The 13,046-nt window shown below is 46.1% G+C and overlaps 1 protein-coding gene across 2 annotated transcripts in view; it reads left to right on the plus strand.

The window, feature by feature from the left end:
* Window positions 1-7,807, plus strand: part of Lta4h (leukotriene A4 hydrolase) — a 29,214-nt gene extending 21,407 nt beyond the window's left edge. The window contains exons 15-19 of one of the 2 annotated variants that reach the window (XM_076920004.1): window positions 1,896-1,950; window positions 4,322-4,417; window positions 5,925-6,007; window positions 6,634-6,738; window positions 7,606-7,807. In XM_076920004.1, coding sequence (XP_076776119.1) covers window positions 1,896-1,950; window positions 4,322-4,417; window positions 5,925-6,007; window positions 6,634-6,738; window positions 7,606-7,723 — 457 coding nt within the window. In that variant the 3' untranslated portion in view covers window positions 7,724-7,807. The remainder of the gene's footprint in view (window positions 1-1,895; window positions 1,951-4,321; window positions 4,418-5,924; window positions 6,008-6,633; window positions 6,739-7,605) is intronic. The other variant, XM_076920005.1, reaches the window with a different exon arrangement.
* Window positions 7,808-13,046: the final 5,239 nt, after the last annotated feature.

The raw sequence follows: 13,046 nt of genomic DNA on the forward strand, positions 1-13,046 counted from the left end.
AAGAGGCCCTGTCTCAAAAATAGATGATAGATAGATAGATAGATAGATAGATAAATAGATAGATACGCAGACAGACAGACAGACAGATAGACAAGCAATAACAAACACCTACAACTGTGCCAATCTGCCATCTTGCTCGTCATCCTCTCTAGTGCTCACCTGGTCTTGGACTGAAGCCAAATCCTTTCTTTCATGGGGACCATATAGCTCCTGACATCCCACCCCCTTTGCCTCGGTCAGGCTGGTAGTCCAGGGTCCCTCAGACTCTCTGTCCTCACTCAGGCCTATTACCCAGATACACACCTCTGTCTACATAGATAATTCCAACCTCAGCTTGGGAGCCACTTCCTCATGGCGGCATCTCTTAACCTCTCTGTCCAGGTCAGACCTTGTGTTTGAGAGTTTCTTGTTGCTGTGTTGGGCAGCTTCTTGTTTCCTCATGTGACTGAGTGTTTCTCCTCTTCGTCACTGCACCCAAGGAAGAGCAGGCTCAAGTCTGGTTTGCACATGACTTTTCCTAGGGCTTTTTTGTGAGTAGGAATTACTTCCTCTCCCTGAGCTAACCCTTCACTTAGCCTACTTAGTCCATTCGATGGTACTGAGAAGGAAGTTTCAGAACCCTAAGAAAAACACCAGCCAAACCTTTCCCACCAGCTTGCTATTTAAGAACTCAGTGCTGAGCAGCCCAGGTGCTGTGTGGAGATAAAGTGGCTGCTTGGGCCTGGCGTTACTCAGCTGCCTTCCCTGGACAAAATCCCCATCGTAATTCGGGGAGGCCTAGTTTGGCTCTGTTTCTGTCTGTGGTCACATTACTCTGAGCCTGTGATGACGTAGAACATAGAGAAGGTGGTGCAGGGGCAGGCAGGCTGGCAGGCAGACAGAGAGACAGACAGACAGACAGACAGACAGACACAGACAAAGAGAGACAGAGTCCTACTTCCAATTAGTCCTCTCCTCTTAACAACCCATTCATTGGATGAAGTTATTATCCTTATGATCCAGTCACCTCTAAATAGCAAGCCAGATGAAGACAAAGCCCGAACACATGGGCTTTGGAAGAAGTTTCAGATTCAGACACCTAGGGTGTGCTTACTGCCAGGGTCCCAGTGCTGCGAGTTATTGTTACATACTGCTGAACCTGCCTGGAAGAGATTGGTGACCGGGCTCCCTGTTGTTCCTTAGAAAAAGAATAGAAGAATCATAGAAAAGTATTAGATCCCTAGCAGCAGTAGGTAGGCCTCTTGTCACTGGTGAGCATTTCACAGCACATAGGTTTGATGTTTAGATAAAGAGGGCTGTTTTGCAAGAGTTCTGTTTACACGACACATTCAGGTTGGGAGCACACACATAGTGATGCAGTTCATTCTGCCTAATGGTTAATCCCACCACCCGTAAAGAAGGGAATGAGGTTATCACACAGTGACTTCGGACTCCAGCCTGCTGTCTGGAACAGTGCCTGTTCCCTGGCCTGCATGTAGACTTGCTAGATGGTGAGAAGTTTGGAGCAGCTCAAAGTGAAATCCCTGAGAATGGGGGTTTGATGTTCTTCATGCTCTCCAGAGTGCCTGGAGCCGTCGATGCCTGGCAGAGACACTGAGTGTGCCTCACTGGTCCTGACCCACGTCCCAAGTCCTCCTCTGGTGTGTGACAGATGTGCTGGGATCCTTGGGTTCTCTATGAAGGATGGCTAAAAGCTTTGTTGATGTGACATCCAGTGTGTACCCATTTGGATTTGGTTCTTAGATTAGTCAAATAAACTTCCTTTTTCTAACACTCCAGGAGCTCTTTATCTTTGAAGAAATTTAAGTTTTTAAGTATATTCTATAGCATAAAAATTCATTTCCATGAAGGATATGTTTATACAACGTAACCTTGAATATCTTTCATTTCCACAGTTACGATGTCACTCTGACAAATGCTTGCATCGCCTTAAGTCAAAGATGGGTCACTGTAAGTAGCGATGGAAGGTTTCCGGCTGGTTTCTGAATTGTACAAAGATGCCTCTTGGTTATGAGGGTGGTTTCAACTGTGAGCTGTTGTTTGTAAATTCTTTCCCTGGGGTGATACTGTCTTCACCCCTCCCCCATAGCTCACAAGATGTCCTTCAAATGCCGGTAGATAAATCTAAATGATGCTGGGTGGATGTTTAAGGCCAACAGTGGAACAGGAGGAACCGATATTTTGCTGGCTGCTCGCTCCGTTCATTTCTATAAAACTTAACAGGGAGATTCCTCATCTATGTGCTACAACATACACCTGGGGAAACCAGACTGCACATCTGCCCCGGAGGAGTCTGGAACAGAACATAAGAGAGAACTTAACAGTTGCTTCACCTTGACCATTGCAACCAAGCAATTGCTCTCTGAAATTTATCTTCCAAGTTTACATGGTCAGCATTTCTTGGCACTCTTCCACGTACAGAATGTTGAGCTTCCGAGTATGAAAGAAACAGAGATGAACTTGCCTTTGGGGTAATGAAAGAAATTTGGGGTAGTTTAATGAAAGAAATTAGATTTAGACACACATTACTTTTATGTTGGGTAATTATTTTACTGGGGTGGGGATACTGGTGACCAAACCCAGGGCATGTAGGGCATTTCAGGCCCTGGGAGAACACACTTAAGAGATAAAGAAGAAATCGAAGCAAGTGCGGTAAGGCAGGAAATAGAAGCAAGAAACCAGTGGAAGATTCTCTAACTCAGCCCAGCTTCATGACACACCTGTGACTCCTGCTCACAGGAGATGGAGACAGGAGGGTTGTGAGTTCAGGGCCAGCTACATCAGGAAACCTTGTCAAGAAAGAAGGAAAGGAAGGGAAGAAGAGGAAGGGAAGGAAAAAGGAAGAAATGAGGTCTCATTTAAAACACTGTAAACTGTAAGCTTTGTGGAAACTCAAGTCATAAGTAGAATTTGAGTTTAGACCCAACATTGAGCGTTTGGGATTTGGTGTGTTCAGGGCTCTCTGACTCCTGCTCCTCTAAGGGAAGTTACGGGACTGAAGTCTTGTAAGTAGCTGCCTTTCAGAGAATAGGTTGTATACACATGCATCCTTGTCTGTGGATATTTTTACCTGGAGTGGTGTTAGATTCAGTGGGACGAGTAGTTTAATGGGGTTCCTTTAACATTTCCAAAGGCTTAATTATTTGCATGCAAGGAGAGAAACCATGGCATGTGAGCTTCCATCTTTTAGCCCCATCTTTCTGAGCTCACAGCTGTGCCAGAGAGAGAGCGAGAGCCATCTAAGGGAGACAGGATCTGTAACAGCAGTCTCCCGGAACCCTCTTATTAAATTTGAGAATTGTGTGCAGCTCGCCTGGTTCTGGAGAACTGCTGATCTCCGCTCTGATATTCCTTTGGGCCCAGCAGTGAGAGGCAGACGGTTATAAACATTTCTGCTATCAGAAGGGACAGCTGGAGGGTGCTCGCCAGGAGCGTGCTCTCTTTAGCTGTCATCTTGGTTCTTTTTCCCAGATATTAAAGGTGTATGTGCATATATATGTATGTGTGTCAGGCAGGCGGGCATGGTGGCCTGCTCCTGTAACCTTAGTGCTAGGCAGGCAGAGATGGGGGACCCCCGGGATAAGCTGGTTACCTGGACTACTGAGTTGGGAACTGCAAGTTCAGTGAGAGAACAGGCCCGGAAAAGTGGAGAGAGAGAGCGAGCTAGCGAGGACGATGCTCAGAGCCAACCTCTGGCCTCCACATACTCTGTACACAGGTTCATAGTCAGTGTGTGCATGTACACACACACACACACACATACAACACACACATACATATATGCAACACATACACAACACACATACACAGAACATACACATATACACACATGTACACATACAAATAAAAAGGAATATACACATAGGAAACAGTGGAAAAGAACTTACTGTAAAGCAGCAGACACATATCACACATACAAGAAGCAGACCATCTTAGGGTCTGCAGAATACCCCTCTCCTTTCTTGTATAAAATGTCTCTTCTGCATTGAATTAGTTTATAGATGAGTTGACATGCTTTACGTGGCATTATTTTTTATTTATTTATTTTTTTGCTTTGGAAATCACTGTACTTCTAATGGTTCAAACAATGTCAGAAAAGCAAAGAAAGGCGACTGTCCCTGCGTTCTTACTAGGAATAGTGTACCTTTTCTTAACCCAGATTTTAGGAATCATCTGCCTCTTAGGCTGTGGTAACTTAATGTTGGATTGTGTAAGCTCAAATGCAAATTCATTTGCTTGTCTTCATTTTTTACCTGTATGTCAGACTAATAATATTATGAAACTGCACCTGAAAGACATAACCCAGTAATGTTTATTTCAGGCCAAAGAGGAAGACTTAGATTCATTCAGCATCGCAGACCTGAAGGATCTCTCATCCCATCAGCTGAATGAGTTCCTGGCGCAGGTGCTTCAGAAGGTGAGCACCAGCTCCCAGCCCTGGAGATTCAAGTGGACTCAGGGTCACAGTGTGTGCACCAAGCCTAATGCAGGAAAAAAAAAAAAAAAAAAAAAAAAAAAACAACGCTAATGAAAAAAAGCTCTGGGAAAAGAAATTACACAGTCCACTTCTTAATTTTTTTTTAAATAGCGGTTATTTATGATATGATTAGTACTTTCCAAATCAAAACACGTGTAAGAAAGGAGAATCTTTGTTCTAGAAAGCTCATGATCCACTAGAAGGGGAAGACACGTGGCGTTGGCAGTGGCGGGCGCTGTGTTTTAGACACCACTTGGAATGGATCAGTGAGGAACGACTCTGTCCTCACAGGCACCATCAGCAAGGAAGGACTCCTGGAGCACTGAGCCTTGGTTCAGCAGAATGGTCGAAGTTAGGTTGAGGGAGGCTCAGCTGATGGAACGTGGCCTGCGTTGTAGGGCTAGGTGAGGTAACGGAGGCCCTGTCATAATAAGAGAGGGTTTGGTTTTAGTGTACCAGTCATTAGCTTGATAGCTTTCTGTGGTACTGCTGGTGTGACCCAGGATGGAGAAGAAAGAGGAAGGCCTGATAGGGTGACATGGAGGGAGGGGAGTGTGGCAAAGCAGAGAGGGTCAGGAGATCAGGAGGTAGCCCTCCCTGGCTGGCCTAGCAGGTGGATTTGGAATTGAAATATGTCCGTGTGTGAGCTAATGTGCTAACTTGGAACAGGCCTAGCAGTTAGTGAGAATGGAAGCAGCTGGCTCATAGGCCATCCCGTCAGGTAAGGAGGCCACAGCAGGGTGGGCAGGAAAGGAACCCCTTCCCAGGGAGCCCCTCCCCAGGGACTGCAGCCTGTTCTCCATAGGCATCATAAGTTCCGTCTGTCCTAATTGAACCTGTCTCCTTTCTTTCTTCCAAACTGCTTTCCCCTTCTAGTGTGGGTTAACATGAGTGCAGGAGGGGCAGACATCCCTTGAAATTGTATCAGGAGTTTGTATTTATATGGTAAATGCACTCCCACCCCACCCCGCCAAGGACAGAGTCCATATACTCATCCCAAAGGGGTCTGTGATGTGAAAGGTTAAGGGCTGCCATTTTAAAAGGATATCGATAATCTAAAAGACGTCAGAAGAAATAGACACAGATTAAGCCAATCAGGAAAACGTAAGGCAGTGTGACTTATCTAAAGAGTGGGCTAAGTTTATGTAAGATGCGGGGAAGAACCTAAAGGCTTCTGGAATGGTCCAGGCTGAGGAGAGCATAATCCCCCTTTATTTCTCTAATTTCCCCACAATGTAGCTCCCCCTGCTCTCCCAGAGCAGCCGTCTCAGGAACTAGTTGCTAGGTATTTGCTTCAGCTTGCATCTGTCTCTTTTACCCTTGTCCAGCGTATTTCCGTATTATAAGGTATGTAGGACTTTAATCTGGCTAAGAATTTCTCTCCAGCTCCTTTCTTCCAGGGAACCCTGTTGAAATGATCCCTCATACTTCTTCATTTTGCTCTTAGGCACCTCTTCCCTTGGGGCACATAAAGCGAATGCAAGAGGTGTACAACTTCAATGCCATTAACAATTCTGAAATACGATTCAGGTACATCATTTTAACTTGTCTCTGTGGAAGAAAGCTGAGTGGTAGCTTAACCAGTGGAGAAAGGGGAAGCCGAGTGTGGGAGCGCAGGAGTCCTGAGAACCCCTGCCTCGTCTTCTACGTAGATAACACAGTAGTATGAAGGGATAGTGGTGATGGCTGTAACGTGGTGATGGTAATCTTCTCTGCTAGGCTTCCCTCAACATTAAAAAAAAAATTAGAATGAAGAATTTAATAGCAAGTAGTCTTCCTTTCCCAAGTAGTCAAATCAGCCCTGAGTGGGCACGGGTAGCCACCTTTGATTCTGTGACACGCTAACAGCCCTTAGTTCAGGTTTGTAGTGTTAGGTTTAAGTCAGAGCTGCTTCTTTCAGAAACTGATTTTATTACACACACAAGCACTTCCACAGTCCAAACCTAATACTTAGGGCCTTTCCCAAGACCCAGCTCCTCTTCCTTCTCTCCTCCAGTTGTTAATTGCATGTGTGCGTGCAGATGTGAGCTGGTGAGGTGAAGGCGCTCCGTGTGGCTGTAGCTGGACTGTTCGTCTTCACGGAGTGAGTGTTGAGGAGGACCACTGTTTTACCGGTCCCCACCTTCCCACCCACTTCTCCTTCATCCTTCTTTCAGATGGTTACGGCTCTGCATTCAATCGAAATGGGAGGAAGCAATTCCTTTGGCCCTAAAGATGGCAACTGAGCAGGGAAGGATGAAATTCACACGACCTCTGTTCAAGTAAGGCTACACCCGGCTGTGCGAAGGGAGGGACGGGACGCAGAGTCCAAAGACGTTCCTTGTAAAGGCTTCGAAAGGGGCCGCCATTGTGGCTTCACAGCAGAGCACTTAGCATGCCTGAGGCCAAAGGTTCAGTACCCAGTCGGCCCGGTGGGAAAAATAACTTCATAAAATACCATCCATAGCATAGTTCTAAGTGCATTCAAATTAGTTATCATAAATAAAGAATTAATACTTGTGGCCATTTAAATCTTAAAATAACATCAGTAGCTGCTTCAGAAGCACACACACACACCCCTAAAGAAATAAACTTAAGAACATACCTTTTATGGGAAAAATAAATGTTCTGTCTTGTATCATAAAACTAATAGCTATACTTAAAATGACTAATTCACGACTTATATATTTATCCCAGTTTATTTACCAACATTGTTTCACTACAGTGTTTTTTTTTTTTATTCTCACTGTATGAAGCTTTCAGAAGTTCTTTTTGTGATTTAGAATGTTTATACTCTTAAATAATTGATTAACATAAGCTTGAAAAGATTTTTTTTTTTAAACAAAATAATTGAGGTATGCCCTCTCATACAAGGCCAGGATTTAGCAGTCATCCCTCCACACTCTTTGGTAACAGCTGCCGGCCCTTCCGTGTGCTTCCTCTGTGTAGCTCCCTCCAGAGCCCTGTGACCTGCTCTCCACGGACCAGTGTTTGATACGGAGATTGTACAGGACCATCTGGTTTCACATGAGTGACACTTAGCCACTCTGTTGTGGTCTTTAACTTAACCCTTGCTCTGACGTGACGTTTCTGCCCCTCTCTCCATTTCTCTCCCCGATGTCTCTCTCCTTCTTCCCTTCGCTCTGCAGGGATCTCGCTGCCTTCGACAGATCCCACGATCAAGCTGTCCGCACCTACCAAGAGCATAAAGCCAGCATGCATCCCGTGACGGCAATGCTGGTCGGCAGAGATCTGAAAGTAGATTAAGGAACTCATTGTTGCTGATTTCAGAAAAGTCCTTTTTTTAAAAAAAAGAAATTGAACCTATTAAATACAAAATTTTAACTCTCATTGTATTTTAAAGTGTCATTTGTGGGCTTTTTTTTTTTTTTTTTTTAATTATTTTCTCATGATTTCACTAACATTTTCTGCCTCTTAAAAAAAAACAATCTAGCCGGACTGTGGTGGCGCACGCCTTTAATCCCAGCACTTGGGAGGCAGAGACAGGGGGATTTCTGAGTTCAAGGCCAGCCTGATCTACAGAGTGAGTTCCAGGACAGCCAGGGCTATGCAGAGAAGCCCTGTCTCGAAAAAACAAAAACAAAAAAGCCCAATGTGATATACTCGTCTGCCATAAGATGTCGTGGGGTGGGTGCGAGGGTGATGCCCTCCCCAACCCTCCCTCACATCCAATCGGGATAACTGTCCCTGGGGTCATGAGAACTGATGAGCTGGCCCCGCCCCTGCATAGTTACAGCACTCCGTGAAAACAGGCCCTGCATCTGGCCTAAGCAATAAGTGGATCTGGCTCTGATGGCAAAGGCATGGGTGAGCTAATCCCGAGGGCATGAGAGCAGGAGATCTGGCCCAGCCCCTCACAGGCTGCACTCGGGAGAGCAGGGCCGCCCCCCACCCCCACCCCCCGCACCTAGCCTGGGCCACACAATAGAGCTGGCTCTGGTGGTGGGAGCACAGGTAAGCCACCCCAAGGGCAAGAGCATGGCAGAGCTGGCCTGGGGGGGGGGGATGTTCTGCCCCCTTGCCCCTTGCCACCTGAGGCAGTCAGGAGAGCTGACTCTGGGGTCGTGAGAATGGGTAAGCTGGACCTGCCCCTCCATGGTTTCGGCACTCATGAGAGCAGGCCCTGCAGCTCACCTGGGTAGCAGAGTGTGGCTAGCATGATTGAGGGGCTACTGGTGAGCTGCCCCTGCCTCTTGTCGATGGTAGCACTGGGTGGCCAACCTGGAGCAGTGCTGGAGAGCTCACCCTGGTGGTGCAGTTAAGGGAGAGCGGTCGGGCTGACCAGTTCAGCAGCCATCCAATCCCAGATCCTGGGCTCTGAGTTGTCCCACCCCAAAATCTGTCCCATTTGCCAATAGTTGGGATGCATGAAAGGGTGAGCCCTGCTGTTCCAAAACTGCAGGATCTCCATGGCACAGGGCTACAAGAGGGTAACCAGGAAAGGTCCTGATGAGGCTCCAATATTGATATCACAGAAGACAAAGCTCCTGAAGCCAACTCATTGCAATGAACATTAGAAAGTGAAGATGTGTGGCCAGTACACGGGACACATTGTGACATATTACAGCTTCCATGATTACATGCTTTCTTTGCTTTTTTCTTTTTTGGGGTGTGTGTGTGTGTGTGTGTGTGTGTGTGTGTGTGTGTGTGTGTGTGTGTATTATTTTGGGGAGGAAGCTGCAAGGGTGATGGATGGGTGGATATGAAGGAGACTGGAGTGGGGGGATGAGCAGGACTGGGGTACATGATTTGAAACTCAAAGAATAAAAAGTTTTTAAAACTTTATTACATTTTATAACTTTCACAGAAAAAAATATAATGTAATATATTTTTGTAAACTTTATTGAGCTTTACTCTTTTTAATTTATAAGTTTTAATATTTATTTAGAGGCAGGACCTCACTACATAGACCAGGCTGGCTTTGAACTCACCATCCTCCTCTCAGCTGCCCATGTGCTAGGAGTAAAAGTGTATGCCATCATCCGCAATGCAGGTTTCAATTTTTTTATATTGTTTTTTTTTTCTGTGCAATTACAAAATATTAGAAAACATTACTTACTTAGCATTTTCTTGTTTGTAGCGTTTAATGTCAGCATGATCTATGTTTTTTTTAATTTTACTTCTTTTATGTATATGTGTGAGTGCATGTGTCTGCATGCAGCTATACATGTGTGCACAGAGACCACAGGACAGCTCTTTGGGCACTGACCATGTTGCTTTAAGATGGGGTCTCACTGATAACTGGACATGTAGGCTAGGCTAGTTGGCCAGTAAGTCCCAGAAACCCATGTATTTTCACCTTAGTAGCTCTAGATTATAAGCATATGACATCCTGGCTTTTTAAATGTGGGTTCTGGAATCAAACTTAAGTCCTTGTGAGGCAAGCACTTACATGACCAAGGCAACTCTTATAAAGACAACATTTAATTGGGGCTGGCTTACAGGTTCAGAGGTTCAGTCCATTATCATCAAGGAAGGAACATGGCTGCATCCAGGCAGGCATTGTGCAGGAGGAGCTGAGAGTTCTACATCTTCATCTGAAGGCTGCTAGCAGAAGACTGGCTTCCCAGCAGCTAGGATGAGGGTCTAAAAGCCCAACCCACGGTGACACACCTACTCCAACAGGGCCACACCTTCTAGTAGTGCCACTCCCTGGGCTGAGCATATACAAACCATCACAGTTCCCCAGCCCTGGATCCATGCTGCTGCTCCAGTGCACTTACCCCAGTCTTCTGTTCTTCACAGATCAGGTGGTCACCCGGAACTTCCCCGTATTCCCTCACTCCATTCAGCCTGCCTCACCACCTCCCCAGAGCACATGGCATGTGGAGACTCATTGGAAATAATTGAATTTGAACCAAATAAAAGACAGGCCTAAGAGAGCACCCTGTAACGCTCGGGGCATTTCTACATGCAGTTTGGGAACCTCGGGGGCATTGTTTATGTATGACTCCTCCATTGCCAGATACCAAACCCAAGTCAGTAAGAGCAGAAGGATATTATTTAAGAGTCGGCAACACAGAGCCATCGGTGCTTCTATCTCGTGTGTTTCTCTTACCACTGCTGTGCACTCTGAAACCTGCTCACCCTGGATCCCACACGGAAGGACCATTACAATTCTAAATCCTCCAGTTGAGCCCACACCTGGTATAAGCTCGGTCGTGTGTCATCACTGGGTACCCCCTAAAAATGTAAAGATTAAGAACACCCTGGAGATGGTTCCTGTCTAATCCTTGAATCCCGAGACCGATTTGCTCCCATTCTGCCTTACAGTTGTCCTCTTCCGGTGGACTCATCTATGTATGTAGCTACGCCATCGTCCTGTTTTCCAGCACTCGGCTCTCACTTGTATTTCTTCCCTGGAAACGGCAGAGGGCGCCAGAGACACACCCTGCTCCTGGTTTACCGAGGACCAAGGATGCATTCCCACTGGTTGAAGTGCAGCTAGTAAGTATGTGTACTGCGTTGTCCGGTGTCAGATCAAGTGCACAGGATCACCCAAGGAACTAAAAGAACCGAAGTATATAAATGATGAAAAAGATGATTATGCTGACTCTTTTCCCTGGAAAAGAGTTGGGGGGGGGGGGGGTCCACCCAACTCAGCCTAAAGATGGGTTACACAAAGGCTGAACAGAGACAACAGCTCTGGAGTTATCTGACAAGCAAAGGGGACTGGAAGAGTGTGAGGAGAAAGAATGAGAAGTCGGCCATGCCACACGACGTTTGAGGTCTGTGTGTAGAATTTTCACATGGCTGAGAGAGACAGATTGCCAGGTGCTGGTATCATCTTGGGATCATTCGAATGTCAGCAAGAGTACCTGATAGTTTGGGTGACCTATCATCCTGAGGGGTACCCTGAGGGGTATCAGCCTTATGAGTCTGTTTATCTCCAGACATCAAGCCCATGAATTTGCCTGAGTATGAGTCAATATCATTTAGTCTGCAGCACCGGGCACAGAGCTTGACACTTAACAGGTGTTCAGACAGGACTTGGTGAATGAGTGAGTGAGTGAGTGAGTGAGTGAATGAATGAATGGAGGGCAGAACAAAGGTGGTTCACATCTGAGGGTCACAGCTTTCCCAGAGATGTAAAAGATAAGGCCAGTATTCAGTAATTAGCTGCAAGTTGAGGAGAGCGGGAAGATGTGAAACGTTTCCTTTTGGGAGGCATGAGTCAAAAGGCGGTGCCATCGCCACCATGATCACAGGACTTGTTACATCAGTCTGCTGGGGTAAGCAGGTTTCAGTCCAGCATAAGGACTCTGGGTATGGGTTTCATCCCAAATTACAGACATAAATTCCGACTTCCCAAGGACCTTGAAGCTGTTTAAGCAGAACCACATGAGCAGTTAGGATAGCTTCCTAAGTGGTGGGGTTCAGGAGGAGAAGGAAGGACTAACCAGAGGTCAGGTTCATGGGCAGAGATGAAGAGATTCGAGCTAAGTAAGGTAGAAGGCTGTGTCCTGGAGGTAGAATGCTGAGCTGAAGGTAACGTCTATCTATCAAATCGAGATGTTGCCAAATCGCAGGGCACAGTGGAGGTGTGGGTGTCTGTTGAATAGATTTCAGTAGACTCCGATGATGAGACACTGGATGTAGACGCAGGCGTCTGCAGAGTAACTGTACTAATGAAGTGGAAGCAGGCTATGGTTTCGGTTGGAGTAATCAAATTTCTCAGAACTGGCATCCTACTAAAGCACACACATTTCTTTACATTCCTTTTTTTTTTTTTTTTTTTTTTTTTTTTTTTGCTGTCAGTGTTCCTTAACATAGGTGGGGAAGAATTAGGTGGGAGAGGAGTTCAAGGGGAAACAGCTATTGGGCAGGGAAGATGCTTAGTTAAATTAGGGATATCCAGGGGCAAAGATAAGGAATATTCACACACACACACACACACACACACACACACACACACACACACCCCTGAGGGCATGTGGAGTGTTAAAAGTTCAAGTCCCAGTGAGAGTAATCCCAAACACTTCTCTAGCCTTCCCATCCGGCAGGTACCAGGTACCAACCTCAGGGTTGACACACACAAAGTGACTTTGTCCTTCCAGCCGCCCATGGGGATGTCCGTTCTATAGATGAGAAAAGCTGAACCCCAGAGGACTCAAACAACTTCGAGTCACAGAGCCGTGATTTATACCAGGTAGGTGCGGAAAATCGCAGCAGTGGAGAATTTGTCATTGGATTAGGAAACAGGAAGACCATTCACTCACCCCAGGGCAGTAAACTGAGGGCCTCCAAGCTACGGTGATTCATGTGTCTAGACCCAACTTTTAGTTGTGAAAAATCCATCTCTGCTTTCTTTTGTGGAGTGATGAGTTCAGAAGCAGGAAGCATTGGCAGGGAGCCGTTGCTCAATGCGTGTTTGTGGAATAAATAAATGAATGAGGATTGCCACACTCCGGGTGTCACAATTGACCGAGGGGATGCGTTTTACCAATTGAGTAATTCCCTAAAGAGGGGAACATGGTGTTCACAAGCAGCTTTCACGGCAGACTCAGAAAAGGAAAGAACTGAGAACCCTGGTCAGAAGGAGTACCAGCAGGATGTCGAACTTCAGGGT

This window comes from Arvicanthis niloticus, chromosome 22 (genome assembly GCF_011762505.2).
Source record: "Arvicanthis niloticus isolate mArvNil1 chromosome 22, mArvNil1.pat.X, whole genome shotgun sequence".
NCBI classification, from domain to species: Eukaryota; Metazoa; Chordata; class Mammalia; order Rodentia; family Muridae; genus Arvicanthis; species Arvicanthis niloticus.